Raw genomic sequence first — 19459 nt, 5'->3', positions numbered from 1 at the left:
AGTTTTCTAATGAAGCACAGTAGCATTAAAATGTTCTAACTGAGCTGACAAGTAAGGAAATACAATAGGAACTCAGTGTCAGAAATTGAGTGTTTCTGACTGTGAGCTGCAGCCATGTTAAGTAAAACTATTAATATGAAATGTGTAAAAAAAGTGTAACAAATTGAAATTTCCCACATGTACTGACATCACCTGCGGTCTCCTTCGCTATGTGTGTGTGTGTGTGCAAGTGTGACCTCCTGAATGAAGTAATTATAGCAAAGATTGCACAGAGGATGTACAGGGAAGGTCTCGCTGGTCTTTTCTATGTGTGTGTGTGTGTGTGCACAGGTGTGTGTGTGTGCATGTGTGTCTGCCTTCAGGCTATTATGCCATTTCACAGACTACTGCTCTCCCAATAAAGAGCAGGCCAGGTCCTGATTAAAGAACGATTCTCTCACTTCATATTGATCTCATCAACTCCAGTCCTGATTTGGGGAGTCGAGTTGATGAGATCAATATGAAAACCAACTGACCACAGAGGTAACTAGACTGCTTCTCAGTGGAGCAGCGGTCTAGGAAACAAGTTTGAGTCAGACAAGTCAAATTTTGCTAAGTTCAAATGTGAGACACTTCAAAGCAGTATTTTTTTAAAGGATAATTCTAGGTCTGTCTCTTCAATGACTCGTCATATTATTTGTGAGAACACTCATATTTCCATGTCTGATGGAGAATGAAAATAGTGGTCAGATGATCAAACAGACTGTAAACATCATCACCAAGTCCCTCCATGTGGAATAAATCCTGAAAAACTCATCTCAGTACGTCAAAATTAAATATTTAGATTTTTTTTCATGAAAATAATCCCTTCCTGTCTTAAAATGGCCTAAATGCAGTTCCACACAAATGCTTCTTCTATATCCATCTCTGTCAATCTGCCACTTGCTGCAGCTCAAGCACACAAGCTCATCTATGACTCTCTTTCATGACCTACAAAACACTGTAAAACTACTTTACATGACACAATGGCAAGTTCTAATATTTTAAAGCAGAAACTGATGCTGAGGAATAATTACACAGAAAGTTGCTCCTAGATTGACAGGTTTGATGTTTTAGGTTTGTTACTTATAAAGTCCAGGCTGTCTAAATCTGTGTTTTTAAGACTGCAGCTTCAAGGAGTAAATGCTCAGCATGGTGTTGACTGCTTATTTTTCCATGTGTCTTCCAGCATATAAAAAACACATGGAGAAATTTGATTTTCACTGGAGGGTGGTCTAAAAATGCAACTGAAATGTCATGTAACAACAACAACAACAACAACAACAAAAGCCTGGTTCAAACATCTGATTAGCATTGTTGTCACATTTCTCAGTATCCAAAATTAACATTGTGAGCAGACAGTAATGTCAGCAATCATACCAAAGTGGCTCAAAATGTGAAAATAACACCCTGTCAAATAAGAGATTACAAAACCCAAACAAAGAAAGGTCAAATGCTCAGCCTCTCCTTCTGTTGTGCTCTGATTGGGGTGAAGAGGTGTAGCCTGGGTAATCTTCTTCGAGCTCTTCACCCCACTGAGCAAAAAACTGCCATCTACAAAATGACAAAAACAGCCTCTTTTCCCACAATGACCAAGTCCCTAAAATCCATTTACGGTTCAACACCTGGAATCTCTCAGTCCTTCCATGCCCTCCTCTATCATCATTTTTTTTCCCTCTCTGACATCAGTAGCTTGAGAAAGTTGGAAGACTTGTGCAATTCTGGTCTCGATGATTCTACAAGATTGAGTGCTATTTTGAGGAGTACGGGCGGGTTATAACCGCTGCATGACGGTTGGGGGAAAAGGTCTGTGTGAAGTGGAGAAGGAATGGAAAAGGTCCAAAAAGGGTTCTTCTACTGTTGTTCTTCCAAGAAGTTATTGAAAGACTGCCGCGACACAGTATCTGTACGTACGCCTGCAAAACGACTAAACAAGAGGCTGAAAAGTAGGACAAAAAAGGGATGCAAAAAGATGAAAAGCGCAGCAGAGTGAGATAATAATGAGATGGAAAGAACCAGGATGAACTAATCTCATATGTTTACATCTCAGTAAGGGCAATATGACCCAGATAGACGCACTGCTGTTAATATGGTATGCTCCGAAACTGTATCCTACACAATAAAATCAGGCCAGTTAGATGCCCTAAATACAGGAAAGAAATATTAATAAAATTGTTGTCAATAAGGTGTATTATAAGCGGAGCTGGCTCCTACGTTGTTAGGGGGGGTAGAAAGAAAAGAAAGTCAGAGAGAAGAGAGAGGGTGACTCCACTCCACTACTCTTCTGAGAGTGTTTCCTGCGGTTGTTATTGATCCATTTTAACCTACTTAAAGACAAGACAGGAACACACTGACTCAAACAGGCACAAGCTCATGTCTCCGTACGCTCACACCTACGTATGCACGCAAAAAAACATGTACACATCCTCCACAAGTGCTGCAGGGGAAACATCAATAGCACCGCAGACCTCTTGAAGCCATTCTTAATAATCACCTGAGAGGAATCAAACACAGCCTGCTCAGCTTATGCCAAACATTCTCTGACAAACAAACACAACAATACCCCAACAAAACAGCAGACAGAGGATTACCCAATCCACTTGCAAGCTAATTAGCTTTACCTGTAAGAGGAAGTGTTGGCTGGGGAACAGGAAAGGAAAGAGATGATGGGGGGGCGAGAAGAAGAGGTGGTGGGGGAGGACAGGAGAAGACAGGAGAAGAAAGCAACCACCACTTGTCTGACCTCATTTCCAGACCTTGCCTTTGTTTTTTGCATGTGTGAGGGCGGTGTTGTTGGGATCATGGGGCTTTGCCTGACATCACACCAGAGAAAAGTGCCTGTGATCAACACAACACATGGAGCTGAAGTGTGCAGTCAAAGCGGTGAGGGAGGTGGAATAATATCAGAGATGTTTGGAAGGCGCGTGACAAAGAAGAAGAAAGTTATTAAGTGCATGGTGACGTCGGTAGTTTGGTTTCTTTGGTCGAAAGCAAAAAAAAAAAAACAGTCTCAATCGCATAAGGTGCCATCACAGGTGTGGCATCTCCTTTGCTGCTTTTAACCACCTCTGCGGTTTGTATCTGCTGAAAAGTACACACAGGTGACAAAAAAAGGAAAAATCTGAATCTTTGACCCCTACAGTGAGGTGATCTAGTGGTTCTGTTCTGCTGTTGGGGTACTTTGGTGTCATAGATTGGGTCCATTTGTCAACTTGCAGGGAAGAATCCCTGTAAATCAATACAAAGCTGTTTATAATGATCACTTTTATCCTATGTTGAAGCATAAATATTCCAAGTGGGAGAGGTTTCTTCCAGGATGAAAGTCTACTGGGCACAAAGGCTCACTAAATGACTTAATAAATATGAATATGAATAGAATAATATGATACGTCTTTCACCTGATCTCATCCCAACTGAACATCTAGGAGAGGCTTTGGACTAATATGTAAACTAGCACTCATCAAAATATCATCAAAACATGAAATCAGGGAATATTAAAACACCAAATGAGGGAATATCAATGAAGAATGATGATCCATCCTTCCAGTAGACCTCCAGAGACTTGGAGAAAAAATGCCTATGTACACTTAAACTGTTCTGATGGAACGTGGTGACCTGACTAAGACATTTTATGGTGGCCCAAGACGTCTTAGAATCTACTAAAGATTTAAATGTGTTACCACAAATATACCGAGACACTTTCCAGATGAAGACCTCGACGTGTTTTAGTCAAATCTGGTCCATTTTAAGAGAAACCAAACAGAATTCTCCAACAAATTAGGAGAATCATGTTGATGGCATGTGTTATTATTGTCTGCTTAACAATAACCTTTAGCTTAAATGAAAAGTAAAAACCTTAATTCTCTGCTCCATTAAATCATTTTCATGTTAATTCATCTCCAGTTAGTTCAGTCTTAAACCATACTCCCTGCCCATGTTTCCCGGAAGCAGAGTTTTACAAATGTAACTGATTGCAAGTTTGTTGATTGATAATCACATGCTACTAAATTGCAAAAAGCAATGGCAACTACATGTTTGATTTAATTACTACACAGCAACAGCAGACAGAGGAGGTAATGTTGAAGTGCATTTTTTCTCTCTCACAGCCTACATCCATATTCCCATAGGCTGCCTTTACCACTGGAGAGCTGCCTGCCAACCGATCCAAACACTCGCTATCAGGTAAATTACAACAAAGCGACCCCCGAATGGATTGGCGGCGTTTTATTTTTAGCATTTCAAAGTCTTTGTGAACAAGACAGACACACAGATTACCGGCAGACTGTGTTCATTAACCTGGGTAAATATGACTGATTTACACAAAAATAACATTCTTTGCCATAATTTACCTTTACTGGTGCCCTTAACAGTTACAAATTCCAAGCATGAAAGGGTTCTCATACTTGAGTAATTGCCGATGATCAGATGTCAAGCCTGTCTTTAAAAGACGTTTTGTTCTGGCTTCATTTCCTGCCGTTGATCCAGCAGCTGGCATGTAACCTCACCACAGTCTGCTTGGAGGAGGACCAACGCCTGCTCTCTCTGTGGGGTTAGTGTTCTGACACCTGAGGCCGCATGACTTTATTGCTATCCACCAGAGTGAAGGAGTCAGAATGAACAACTGTGAAAAATAGCTGCTGAGAGTGTGACCTTAGTTCACCTTTATCCTTAATTTACTTGTACCATATAGGTGTGTGGGTGCCTGAGTGCATCCAGCTAGTCAAGCCTAAGTACCTGGGATGCGTGGGCCCTTGAGAGGGTTGGACAGGGCCATGCCGATCTCAGTCATGCCGTAACGTTCCAGCAGTGTATGGCCTGTAATCTCCTCCCAGCGCTGCAGAGTAGGCAGAGGGAGAGCAGCCGAGCCGGAGACCATCAGCCTGAAGAGAGAGGGCCGGAGGTGAGGGAAACACTCCAGGCTTCAAATAACACATTCCAAGTTTGTATTATATCATAAAAAATGTATACTGATCATGTCTGATCATTATAAATGCAATTTTTGTGGGTCCAATGACGCATCTATGGTGTCCCACTGTGGATGTTACGTATGTGATTTGTGTGACTCAGTAAGCAGAAGACTGTGTCGGCAGTGACTTTCGTTGAAAAAAAGCAAAAATATACAGCATGCAGCATGGTAGAAAATCGTACCAGTCAAAAAAATAGGAAAATGCAGACACCAAATACAAAGTACCAACAAAAAATAACTACACTGAGGAGTAAAAGATATGTTGCAAATGTGTCTAATGTGTCATCACATTGTCAACAAGGAAGGGCAAAGCAATATCAAAGGTCAATAAATTACAAAAAAATGGTTAAGTGCTATAATTCAACTTCAAATGAGCTGTTCCAGGCAGGTAAGAAGCAATGTTTTCTGTGTGAGAGAGTACCTTCTTTGGATTTTTGTAAGTTTGCAGACCTTTTACATGCACAGAAAAACTATAACACACTAAAAGAAAGGTGAAAAAAAAACCGAAAAAGCATAGGATCTTTAAAAAAAAAAAGCAACAAGTGAATGTAGAAGGGGTCACTACAAGCTTTTTATAACAGCTTTAAACCTCACTGGCACTGATTCCACTTGAGGCATGAATTTTATCCTTCCAAAAGATATTCCCTTATTCATTGTTTTGATTGTGGAGGTGGAGAGCGCTGTCTCAAACTCGCATACTCTGGTGACTGTGCGTGCTTTAGAATATGAAGTATAAATATTTCATACTCATAAACCAGACGTTTTCAAGCCATGTGGTGGAGTTGCTCTGAGGATGTGGAGGGAGAGAGGCAGTATATTACTGTTTGACGTGAAAGGAACAGGTGCATGCTGGTGTTCTAAAGGTAATGGAAGTCGGTACTTGTGGTTTGGCCCATTGATTCAGTCCACTTATCCACTTGGTCAGCAGTTGGAACTGCAGCAGTGAAAGTGATACAAAGCTCATTGAGGCAATTAGGGTACTTAAAAACCGTCAGAGTGGAGCAGTTTGTGACCAAAATAGCTATTCTTTATGAATTCAGTGTGACCTCTCATTACCTCTGGTGTGAGCCACAAATAAATGTTTGGAGCTTCAGAATCACCACATCGTTTTCTTTATTGTCAAAGTAATCAAGAGGAAGCCTTCTGTGTATCCATAGGTATGTCTCACACTTGGGTGAGAATCAAGTTCCTTTTTCACCTTGTTGAGGTGTTCGTACGGTGTTTTTGAGCATGCTAAAAGACACATCATAAGTGAAACAAATAGTCAATTTAATCTGTGTGTTTAAGTCAAGTCTTAAACACACAGATTAAGATTTCTGGGCAAGGAACCAAACAAATTTACATCTAATTTTTTCTTGGACTAGATTTACTGTTCAAACAGGTTGAATTATGAGGTTAAATTGCTCTAATATTAAAACTTGTGTAGCTTTACTGTGTGAGCAAGTATACACAAGCTGCAGTTAGTAGGGAGGTGTGAGTGAAGATAAAGGTATGGTCGACGTAGATCAGCGCATTTCACAGTAAGCAACTATGTAGACTTATTTTTAAGCCATTTCAAGGCATAAAGGGATTCTTTTCATGGAAAAAAAAAAACTTCGAAATAAATATCTTATTGACGCAAAAATGAGTTTTAATGGATTTAATTATTTACCAGAGAAATCTTTAGCTTCAAAGGCCAGAGGGCAGGGTTTAAGCTGTAGCCAACAGTTAACTAAATTACTACACAGCTACATTATACCTCCTGCTTACATCAGCTCAAGAATTCAAATTAGGATAGATAAAACACAATTTTCTGACATAAAATGAATTAGATCTTTCCTCACATTGCACTTTAACTGAGCTCTAAATATTCCTTTGAAATGAAAGCGGGGGGATATTCAGTAAAAGCATCACACACACTAACCCTAACCCTGCAGTTTAAGGTCTTTTTTGCTCTGTGCGGAAACATCTTAATTAGTTTTCTTTAAGTATTTATCAAACCTTTCTCCGTAGTTTGTCACCAGTCAGTACACACACACACATGCATCCACAAATATCTATCGGTGAATAAGCTGTTTGCCATTGATCCAACAACCCTTACCTGATCCTCTCTTTGCAGACTGCTCTGACAAAGTCCTTCACATGAGGCTGTGTGAAGTGCTGATCATAGTGCTGGATCAGCTTAGAGTAAATAGTTGGCACGGCCATGAACACATTAACCACCGGAGCCTTGGAGCTCAACAGCATCTCCCACACCTGGGGGGAGAGGGAGGGGAGAAAGAGAGGGAGATAAGCACAATATATAGCTAAAAAGGAGGGAGATAAGGAAAGGCAAAAAGAAAGGCAGTGTATCAAACAGAGGGGCACAGCAAACTAATATATTACATCTAGATTTATTCCATTAGTCTGTGCAATAGGGAAAAAAAAGTGTTTTTTTTCTTTTATTTGATGTAAATGGCAGAGTAAAGTCCAGACAGCAGCCTCATATTAAACCTGTCAACACAACGCGGAAAAAAGACAAGAAAAAAAGTTGAGATTTGTAAAGGTCAGGAGGAGGAAAACATTCAGCCGCTGTAGGGCAGAGCAGCAGCTCTAGCCAGTTAAAAGAGCTTCTGTACAGCTACTTTTGACAAATGTGCTTTTTGACGGTCACAGAAAGAGCGGCTCGTGTCCTCCACTTCATCAAGTCTGCTGCTTTAAACACACACTGGCATTAATGGACATAAACATGCATCGTGAAACTACATGCACATATAAAAATACCACTGGAATATCACATAAACTCCACTTGTTCAAGGACAAAGCCATTTTACACACCCCACCCCACCCCTCCCCTCCACCTCATCGCTCACACACACAGTCTGGAAGCATTGCAGTAGACGATGGGTGGATGGGACGACAGCATGAATTAAGTGAAGGTGAACGACAGCTTCCCTAAGTCCCGTCCCCCCCTCCAGAGGAGACAAAATGCTCCTCCCCGGCTGTCTCCCCACTCCGTCTACTTATGCTCACTTCTTCTTCGTCTTCTTTCATTCTACCTCCATTTCCCAAGTGCTTCTTTTTCATTTTCTACTTTCATCCCTGACCCCACATCTTCCCTTCATCTTTCTACCTCCCCTCTACCCTTCTCTCCCTATCTCACATTCACTTACCTTCTCTCTCCATTTCGTAATTTCCTGCTTCGCTGCCTCTGCAGTCTCTCTCTGCACACACACACACACACACACACACACACACACACACACACACACACACCAAGACACATACTCGCACACAGAAAAATGCAGTCTCTCCCATCATCACTCTCACCTATAGTAACACCACATCCTTCTTAATGTGCCAGCAATTTCTAGACTCTTCCTTCCACTTCTCCTTTGTGTGACCTCATCACAGACTCACCTAATCTGTTAAATTATCTCCCTCTCACCTCCTCTGCCTCCAATAAACAAACAGAGCTGAAATATATAGACAAATAAAACAAAGATGATTAAGGTGTGCTAACAGTCAAATCAGATCCCAATCCCATTTCTCACCATATCATTACGAGCTGATCTAAAAACTCTGCAGCTCACCTGCACACATACTAAATAAAACTTGGTGCAGAGAGGGTAGGATTATTAACTGAGTGTGCCCTGACCATTCAGGGTGGTGTCTGTCAAGTGCAGTGGAGCGCTTCCACCAAGTCCACTCTGGAGGGGCGAGGAAGGCAATTTATGTCCGTCAAAGAGCTGGCCTCCACCTAGGGGACAGGATGTGGTGAGAACCCAGAGCCACGGCCTGCATCCCAAACAACTCCATGAGGTGCTCAGCCCTGCACTCAACACGGGACGCCGATACAATTGTCAATTCTTCCCGAAGAGGACCGGTTGTTGAATGTCAACGTGTCAGCAGTCGTGATTACGGAAAACTGTCAGGTAGCGAAAGTTGACTTTGATGCCTGGTCAGAATTTCAGTACAGTTTACTTATTCTTGGATCAGATAGTTTATTTTGTTATATAAATGTCTATTTTAATTAGTGGGTTTCATTCAGGAACATTTTTGTTCTGACTTGTTTAGCAGCAAAGTTAAACACAGATGCATTTGGATTTTCCTGGAAAGAAAAGAAGAAAAAAATGGAGTAGCGAGATTTTGTACCAGTACTGGTATTGAAATAAAATTTTAACTACGGTATGTATAGCCAACAATGATGAGAATCAGCATGCTATCAAGCTCACAATGAAAAATGCTTACTTGCTGGCATTGAGCAGGTGTAAAACTGATCCTCTTGTCTGGTGCATTAGCATAAAAACATTTGCAATTTTGCATTAATCAGAAAATATTGCTTCAGCTGATCATTATGCAAAATGCTTTGCAGGAATTTTGTCATAAATAAATCAAAGCACCAGAGAAACTTTTGAACTGATGTTGTCACCAGTTGAAAAGCCAGGGGTGATAACAATGAATTCTGAAGGGAAGATGAATACAGAAAATTAAAAAGAAATTAATCTAATAGTTACTGAGACGTTTCTAGGTGTACCAAAGAGGGGGGTGACTAAAAAAGATCGGCTGTATAAAGTGCTACTGCGTCCTTCGAGCCAAAAATAGTCAAAATGCTTCCCCTCCGAAGTCCCGTCTAACCACAACAACGAATTACTTATTACTTTACAGATATCAATTTGACTTTGAATAATAGAGCAGGCACATGTAAGTGTTTCCAAGTAGCACCCTCATCAATCAGGCTGCTTAATAAAATGCTTCTGTCTGTTAGAATACAATAAACTGATGCCTTATCCCTCCCTCTTGAGGAATATCTCAACATATTACATTTGAGTAGTTGCTGTGATGAAGCAGTCAATAGGGACTGAAATAAACAAACTAAATCTGATCGGTGCTGTGTGAAACCCGGGAAGAGTATCTGCTTCCATCAGTCTGCAACAGCACACTTGAAATAGACTTAGGTGCGATTTGCTGGTTCACAATTCTTGCACTGAAAATTTTTGTCACTATCTCCAGGCAAAATCAGAAGAAAATCAATGCCGGCCTCTGCTGCCCAGGCTACCCTTCAGAGATCTTAGGGGATAGAAGAGACAGACTATCGATCACCTCATCAATGTACTGTAACTTCAGGAGGAGGAGAATAAAGGCTTTTTTTTCTGACGGTGAGAGAAGGGGTTTTTATGGTTTGGTACACAAGGTCAGGCATAACAGAAGAATACAGATAGCTAAAAAAAAAAAGTGTAGCAATAAGTGTGTTGACAGACATATATGTCCTTTAAAGATCCTTTTTTTTAATCTACTGTCATTGACATTAAGTTGTAGGGTTCCTGACATACAAACAAAAATGCACGCACACTGGAAAACATGTGCATCAACACTCTCATAAAGCTGCACCTACACACACATTTAGCACCCCATCTTCCCCTCCCTTCTCAGGGCCAAACAAGCACTATCATCCTTCAATGTCAGCTCATCGATTGATCTGCTGCTTAAGCCCCTGCCGTGAGTCGGCATTGGTCAGATACAAAGCCACACAGGGCAATTCATCACTGAGCCCCAAACACTTAGTTTGACAGTCAGAGAGGGAGGAGGAGGAGAAGGAGGAGAGGCTGAAAGACAGGATAGAGGGAAAGTAGATGAAGCGAGGAGGAAAAAAACAGCAAGGGGAAAGGGAAACACTGATAGAGAAAGAGGGATTGATGTGGAAAGAGCTGAGGGTCTTTTTCAACCCAGCAGGACGTTGTCCATACAAGACCTAAATCTGAAATACTTCTCAGCCTCACTGTCAAGCTCCCCGGCTGCCTCCTGAGCCTTAGAGCTGTCAAATATTCTGTTCAAGTGTGTTCATGAAAGGTAAAGTGTGCCGAGAGACAGAGCAGAAGAAAGAGACAATTTTTAGACCTCATGAGGCTGGAATTCAGGGAGCATGATGCAGGTGGCGCCCACCCAGAGCGGGCACAGCAGCTTGTTGACGATGCCGTGCACATGGTGGAGCGGCAAGGTGTGGAGGATGACATCATCTCTGGACCATGCCCACTCCGAAGTCAGACACTGGACCTGAGTGGAAGGAGAGGGAGGGGGAAGGACGGGGGGGAGGGGAGTCGGAAAATGGGGTGTCAGCATGATATTGTCTTTAAAATAAATCACCTCAATCAGCTTCCACTGTTGCAGACATTTGTTACAGTGATCTCCTTTGAGCTGTCGTTTGGTCTGCTTCCAAACAGCAGAATTGATTTTTGTGACTTATTTGAATTCTTCACCTTTGGAGCGGTGTGCTCTGAAAGCAAAAGAGAGCCGATCAGCAACAGCAGGGTTTAAATGAAAGGCTTTATGTAACGTAATCTGTAGGGTACTTACGTCTTACTGTTTATAAAGTGGGCACTTACGGATGAACAGGATAAACTTTGATCTTGATTCTTGACTTCGAGAACAGTGAACTCATAAAATCGAGTAACCGTAATGGTATTTTTTTTCTCTTTAAAAAAACATTTTTATAACTCTGTTTTATGGTGATGTGATGCCGACACTAAGTGATGTTTTTGTGCACAGTTTCCACCTAACCTGCTCTATTCACACACCAATTACTAATAATTTCCTGCTTTTACAAGAGTGATGCCTGACAAAGCCCAGAGACCCCTGCCAACACTGAATCTGATTGCAGCTGGAGAGAACACCAACTCAAAATCATTTTAATTTACTGGCAGTGCACTCGACTGAGGCTCTCGTTGGTGGAGGAACTTATATGAGTCTCTTCAAATGTGAATTCACCTTGTGTGACATGCAAACTGAGCAGAAACAACATTTAGTAAAGAAACACTACAACCTAATGTTTATATTTTGAAATGTAGCTGGCTGTGACCATAGCAGCTCTGAATTAGTGTCAGAGTCGCATCCTCATATGTTTGAATGGTGAGTCACAGGAATAAGAAAAAAAAACTGCACCAAACCAAATAAAATTACTTATAAATGCAACATTGAAAGCAGTATCTGCCTCTGTGTTTATAAAGGGTTTTATCTCTGTGTGTTTTACTGTTTCTTATTGATTAGCATTTTAATAACAGATACACACGTGGACAAAATTGTTGGTACCCCTCAGTTAAAGAAGGAAAAACCCACAATTCTCACTGAAATCACTTGAAACTCACAAAAGTAACAATAAATAAAAATTTATTGAAAATTAAATAATCAAAAACAGCCATTACTTTTGAATTGTTGATTAACATAATTATTAAAAAAAACAAACTAATGAAACAGGCCTGGACAAAAATGATGGTACCTCTATAAAAGATTGAAAACTATTTGACCAGAGTGACATGATTAACTCAGGTGTGTCATTTAATTGACATCACAGGTGTTTCCAAACTCATAATCAGTCAGTCTGCCTATTTAAAGGGAGACAAGTAGTCACCCTGCTGTTTGGTGAAAAGGTGTGTACCACACTGAACATGGACAACAGAAAGCGAAGGAGAGAATTGTCCCAGGACATCCGAAAAAAAATTATAGACAAACATCTTAAAGGTAAAGGCTATAAGACCATCTCTAAACAGCTTGAAGTTCCTGTGACAACAGTGGCTCATATTATTCAGAAGTTCAAGACCCACAGGACAGTAGCCAACCTCCCTGGACGTGGCCGCAAGAGGAAAATTGATGACAAATTGAAGAGACGGATCGTTGGAATTGTATCCAAAGAGCCCAGAGCAACCACCAAAAAAATTAAAGGTGAACTCCAAGGCCAAGGTACATCAGTGTCAGATCGCACCATTCGTCGTTGTTTGAGCCAAAGTGGACTTCATGGGAGACGACCAAGGAGGACACCACTGCTGAAAAAAACTCATAAAAAAGCGAGACTGGAATTTGCAAAAATGCATGTTGACAAGCCACAAAGCTTCTGGGAGAATGTCCTTTGGACAGATGAGACCAAACTGGAGCTTTTTGGTAAGGCACATCAACTCTATGTTCATAGACTCAAAAACCAAGCATACGAAGAAAAGAACACTGTCCCTACGGTGAAACATGGAGGAGGCTCAGTAATGTTTTGGGGCTGCTTTGCTGCATCTGGCACAGGGTGTCTTGAAAGTGTGCAAGGTACGATGAAATCTGAAGACTATCAAGGCATTCTGGAGAGAAATGTGCTGCCTAGTGTCAGAAAGCTTGGTCTCAGTCGCAGGTCATGGGTCTTCCAACAGGACAACGATCCAAAACACACAGCCAAAAACACCCAAGAATGGCTGAGAGAAAAACGTTGGACTATTCTAAAGTGGCCTTCTATGAGCCCAGATCTGAATCCCATTGAACATATGTGGAAGGAGCTGAAACATGCCATTTGGAGAAGACACCCATCAAACCTGAGACAACTGGAGCTGTTTGCTCATGAGGAGTGGGCCAAAATACCTGTTGACAGCTGCAGAACGCTCATTGACAAATACAGAAATCGTTTAATTGCAGTGATTGCCTCAAAAGGTTGTGCAACAAAATATTAAGTTATGGGTACCATCATTTTTGTCCAGCCCTATTTCATTAGTTTGTTTTTTAAATAATTATGTTAATCAACAATTCAAAAGTAATGGCTGATTTTGATTATTTAATTTTCAATAAATTTTTATTTATTGTTACTTTTGTGAGTTTCAAGTGATTTCAGTGAGAATTGTGGGTTTTTCCTTCTTTAACTGAGGGGTACCAACAATTTTGTCCACGTGTGTATATGATAAACTATAAGCTCTGAATTGGAAGTAGTGGATTGCAGGACTATCACATGGAAATGAAGCCTTCAGTTGTTTCAATAATGAATTATAACTTTAATTTCTTCTAGGCAAAATAAGTAAAGTTGGTTTTATTTATAAAGATCAAAACCACATATTTCAGACACAGAGAAATACTCCACTAATCTTCCCATTAATCTTCATCGAACTGACAAAATTTGATTTAATGATGATGAAGGGCCTGGACAAGACTGGACATCAGCTTTGCACCCTTGTGCATTTGCATGATTAATGAAAAGTGGCTAACTGTGGCTGTTTAAACAACTTTATGCATTTTGTTGCAAATATGACACTGCAGGGGAACAGAAAGCAGCACTGTTTTACTTCAGCTCAGTTAAATTGCATCACATTCGTGTTCTGGTTAGTCTCCTGCTCGTCGCATGTTTGCACAAGCTGAACTTCAACCACATGGTTTTGAATGTAAATGCAAAATCATCAAACAGATCACAATCTGGTGACACATTTGCAGAAAGACACGTGCGCACAGAGCTCAGACCTCATGTTAATGTTTGTAAGAGCAGATATTTGAATAACAGACCTCAAACTTTTCTTTGTAATAATTACATTTGGGGATTGGTAAATATGTTTTTAACATTCAGTAGGAACTATTGGATCCTTGTTATTGGTGTAGACACCCAAAGTGGAAGACAACAATCAGACGGTCATCTCACATCCAAGCTTAAATTTGGAACTAATAAGGGAAATTTATTTTCCCCTCAAGTTTGTCTCAAGTCTTCGCTCACATTAACCTGACAGCCGAGCTTTCTAGGAACTCTGACAACTTGATGCTGTTGCTTTCCAGGAAAACAGACAGACTCATTTAATCATTCGCTCACTCACTCACTTCCCTGGTCCAACTGGAGACAAATGAAGCTCTGACTCCTTTCAGACTGATTTAATTTTCCACACTGTTGGACATGTAGGTCAGGTTCACTTAGAAATATACATGAAAATCTTCAGGAGATCTTTAATGGCATAAATTAGTGATTATTCAGGAAGCTCAACTGGAACAAAGGAGGAATGATGCTAATCAGGCAGTCGAATATGCATGTGGGGGTGTCTAAACACTTCTTGCACTCAGAAACATGCATCCATTTGATGTGTTTATATTTGATAGTTTTGTGGCTTCCCTAAATAGTCCCCTTAAATCGTGCCTGCACTGAAAGCATCCTGTGAAAAAAAACTTAACTAAACAAAAAGGTGATCTTTAATACCATATAGATACTGATGATTTTTGCTAATATAACCAACCTTGCCTTAAAAACTTAATTTGCTGTCAATATTTTGAGACATGAGAATGCATTTGGATGTATTACCAATGGTTTCACACAATTAAGCCCATGAAATACTAAATATTAATATTCAATTGTAAGTCATGTAGTGGTGGTGTGTATTTCATGGGGTAAATTGTGCAAATCAAAGCCTGTGTGTGTATCTTTCACTTGACATTGGCTATTGAGCTTATTACGTACCTTTAATATCTTACTTAAGATTTTATAGTTAAAAATCAACCTGTTGCACCATCCGTAGAGCAGAGAAATTATCCCTCTGAATGACCTAAAAACTAAATGGGGACTTCTCTGCTGCAATCTCGTTTTCATTACTCGTCAGCATGTACACCAGTATGATACAGTACCAGCAGTACACCAATATCAGTCTATATTACAAATACTACAAGTCTCTGGTGAACAATATTCAAACAACTTCAAAACAATGGTACGCTGAGCATCATTAAGGAATAACAGTTATAAAAAGCCTGTAGCTTTTTCACATTTAATCCTCAGTGCTGTTTATTTTAATTAGAAACAGCTTTTTAGTCCATGCTGTACCATCCTCTGCTCTGTCAAAGTTGCAAATTAACCTTTTTTTTCCTCTGCAGATAAACATCTACTGTCGTCAATCTAGAGGCCTATGAGTAGCTGAAATGCAATTTGCTTTGTCTCAAATGTAATTAGGGTTTAAATGGTGTCATTTACCATTGCTTGGATGTTGCTGTGTGTATGCAGAACTCCTTTGGGTCGCCCTGTGGTGCCGCTGGTGTAGATGATCATAGCTGGTCGATCGGCCCAGTCTGTGATGGCCGTGTCGTTTTCTTGCTTGTCTGCCTCTAAAGCATCCAGGTTAGAAGTAGGGGGAAGTGTCAGGCATGGCAGCCCCAGTTTCTGTGCCAGTGGCTCAAGGGTTTCAGCATAGGGATGCGCTGCCACAAGCAGTGAACTCTGGGAATCTGAGATGATGTACTCCAGTTCGGATGGAGGGTGTTTTCGGTGGAGTGGCACAGCCGTCCCGCCACTCATCCAAGATGCCCACTGTGCCACTGTGTAGGAAGCATCATTATCACACAGGAAGGAGATTCGTTTCCCTTCTAGACCACCAAAGTCAGAGTTTAGAGCTTGACTGATTTTACTCGCAAGACCTAAGCTGCTGTAGTACAGCTGCTTGTAGCTATGTCTGCCACTGCTGTCTATGATCGCAAGTTTTTCTCTAAATGCTGGAGCTCTGGCAAACACGGGCTTCTGGTTTACCCTTGTTGATGGTGCCATAGTCCATCTCTGAGTCTTTCTTTGAATCGTAGTTCCCGGTAGCCATTTTCTAGGCACTGATGGACAATAAGTTCTATAAAGAGTGGCTTTCCAAAGAGGAAAAGTCCACTTCAGAGAGCGGCTGGCAGCCGAAACAAGTCCTGACAGCATGTTTGAGATTTAGCTGTTCATGATGGCTCCATCCTGAGTCTCTTCCATCTACTAATGTCAGATGATATCTGTGAGGTGGAAAGAAAAAAAGACATTTGAGCTTAAGTTTGATGAAGCGGCACACAAAGACTGTCATCAAGAGACAAATGTAATTAGCTTCCTGACCTCTGTAAAAGTTAATTTCACCAAATGGCAATCACTACTTTCACTGTCATTCATCTAGCATTGTATCCATTAACCCAAATTTACTACATGTGGCTGAATTGTGTAGCTACTGCAATACTTTGACTAGCAGATTGATAAAAGAAAAATGAGTAGCTGACAGAAGAATTCAAAGAGCAGTCCGTCTTCACTCGATTTAGTATTGCACTTCCATAAACCTGAGGACACAGCAAGAGACTGATCATTAAAATGAGAGAAGCAGCAGTATTCTGACTTCTAATCTCTACTATGGGCGAAGAAGATCCTGGATACTTTCTAAAATTAAAGTTGCAACAATTAAGCCATTGTCAACTAACAAATTAATCAACAGCTATATTGATACCCGATTAATACTTCTGAGTCATTTTTAAAGAAAAAAATAGATAAAATTCTCTGATTCCAGTTTGCTAACTTTAATATTTTCTGGATAATTTTCTCCTCTGTTAGAGTAAACTGAATATCTTGGGATCATGGACAAAACAAGACTTTTGAGGATGCCATAATGTTCTGAGGGGAAACACTGATAGACACTTTTGATATTTTATAGACCAAAAAAAGTATATGATTAAGAAAAAGAAAACAGCTAAGAGGTGCATCAATAATGAAAATAACCATTAGTTGCAGATCTATTCAAAATATATCTTATTACATGATATACAAAACCTGAACAATTAAGCAATTTGCAATACAAATCCAATTTGAAACAATGCAATAAGCAGATCTCAAATGCTGCAATTTAGGATAGATGCTATGTAGCACATTTGACCAAGAGTTTAAACTGTTCTGTCAGTGGTTTTACAAAGTCATCATGTCCTCCTTGTGTAACAATTTTAGACAGTATCTCTTGTGGTAATGCTTCATCATGTTTTGTACAGTAAGTACCAAACTGTAGGTTGGAATTATATTGCAAAACTAATCATTATATCTGTGAATCATCACAACTAGATATGTTCCCCAAATCACTCAGCCCTGTCTCACAGCTCCAGTTTATAAACCGTTCTTTCTGCTGAAATAGGGAAGACACAATTCAAAACTTAAATGACAGAATTATTTTGTCAGACTTTAAAAATATCCGTCCACTGCCACTAAAAATATTTCACAGAAGTGTTGTCTTTTACTTCATTTTTTGCTTTCATTTTACGCTTGTGTTTACAATTTCACTATTTTTCCTTTATTTTTTATTCTTTGTCTTCTGCTCTTATCCCACGTATCTTATTTTTAATTTTCCTCGATGTGATGTGACATTTTTGGTGCTTGTATTATTGTATTTGTATCAGCTGTTTTGTGTTGTATCCATATATCAGTCCGAATTTCCGTATTTCGGATTTTGTATCTTCTCCACGTCACTTTAATTATATGGGACACTATATAATTGTGGGATTTTTTGTAACATAGTTGACAGGTATCATAAGTGACATTTTGGCTGTTTTCAGGCCTAAAATCAACATGGCTGCCCATAACCAAACACCACATAGCATTTTTTACAGAGAGATTCTTCTAAATATTATATATACAACTGAATAAAATTGAAATTGAAAGTTACTTATAAAGATATTGTAGTAAACCTGTTGACATGCCATAAATCCACAATTGACTCTCACACTACTTTATATTAAATAACTAAGAAAGTCTTGGAGTCTTGCCAGTCTTTTCTTCAGGAGGGAATGAAATGTGGAAATTGCCAAGAAATAAATATCTGTCATGATCATATCAACTTCATAAAATGAACACAAAACATTTTTGGAATTATGCTGAAGTTACTATTGTTTAGCTAATTAGAAGGTGGTTGTTATTAAATTCATATGGTTATTTAGTCGACATTTTAGTGATATCAAGTAATTTTTTAGTAATAAATGATTCCTTCCACAATAAATAATTATTTGATTTGTAAAAGCATGATCATAATTAACACAAAAAGCATTAGCTTTTCTTTTATTTTTCATAAAAATGTATGCAAGATATATCCCATGGGTTTCAAAAGTCCCTCAATGATATATTAACCCATACATAGAAATTGATTAGTTATAGCAACAAAGGAAAGTACCTGACAGCCACCACTGTCTAATATATGTATATACATTATTTCCAAAACCATGTTTTAATCTTTTTTATTTCAGAAACACCTGTCAGCATGAAAAAAACAATATTATCTGTTGTATGTGAACAACTTCCAAAAATAACGTTATTCGGTCATTTGTCAACGGCTTACAGTCTGTGCTACCATTTAAATCAAACCTTGTGCAGTATAATAATGACAGTTAGAGCAGAAAATAACCGAGTAGTTGCTCTTTTAGTGTTTAACCGTGTGTCGATCTGTCATGTGATGCTAAGTGCCACTGTCACATTTCTAACTTTATTCCGGTAACTGACGAATGAAAACAAATGACGGCGTTTCACCCAAAACACCAAAAACTAAAAACACATTTCTACGGCAAATTATACGTTAATACTTCGTAAATAACAGCCGTGTTTCGCTGCACTCGTATCTCACATTCACCTTACCTACAACAAAAGCCGGTTCCGATTGGAGTGAAGGACTGTGCTACGGCATTAATCTTCCGGCATGAAACGAGAGTCGGTTAAAGGTTCCCTACACGCAAGAATTCAGAATGAACCCACCTCTTGTGCCGCACTTTAACATATAGCTTTTATTTGTTCAAGAACGATGTGTTTTGTGATTTTATTGCTCTTAATTTTGAACACATTGCACTATAGTTTAAATGCACATATTTAAAGATTAAGATCTTATATCTGCAGACAACTTTTTTGATTTTAACTTGAGTTAATTCACTTTTTGAAGACATTTATTATTTTGATATTTTTGTGTTTGAATATTACACCTAGTCTGATGTAGTACTCCTAGATTT

The 19459-nt window shown here is 39.6% G+C and overlaps 1 protein-coding gene across 4 annotated transcripts in view; it reads right to left on the bottom strand.

Annotated features, from left to right (window-relative positions):
• Nucleotides 1–19152, bottom strand: part of acsf3 (acyl-CoA synthetase family member 3) — a 57209-nt gene extending 38057 nt beyond the window's left edge. For all 4 annotated transcript variants that reach the window (XM_051944270.1, XM_051944267.1, XM_051944276.1 and 1 more), the window contains exons 1-5: nucleotides 19095–19152; nucleotides 15675–16459; nucleotides 10841–10996; nucleotides 7065–7219; nucleotides 4753–4898 (exon numbers count right to left, since the gene is read on the bottom strand). In XM_051944270.1, coding sequence (XP_051800230.1) covers nucleotides 4753–4898; nucleotides 7065–7219; nucleotides 10841–10996; nucleotides 15675–16391 — 1174 coding nt within the window. In that variant the 5' untranslated portion in view covers nucleotides 16392–16459; nucleotides 19095–19152. The remainder of the gene's footprint in view (nucleotides 1–4752; nucleotides 4899–7064; nucleotides 7220–10840; nucleotides 10997–15674; nucleotides 16460–19094) is intronic.
• Between the last annotated feature and the right edge of the window lie 307 nt (nucleotides 19153–19459).

The sequence above is a fragment of the Acanthochromis polyacanthus genome, chromosome 2, assembly GCF_021347895.1.
Source record: "Acanthochromis polyacanthus isolate Apoly-LR-REF ecotype Palm Island chromosome 2, KAUST_Apoly_ChrSc, whole genome shotgun sequence".
Classification (NCBI taxonomy): domain Eukaryota; kingdom Metazoa; phylum Chordata; class Actinopteri; family Pomacentridae; genus Acanthochromis; species Acanthochromis polyacanthus.
Note: the sequence above shows the minus strand (reverse complement) of the source record. Positions and strands in the feature narration are given on the sequence as shown.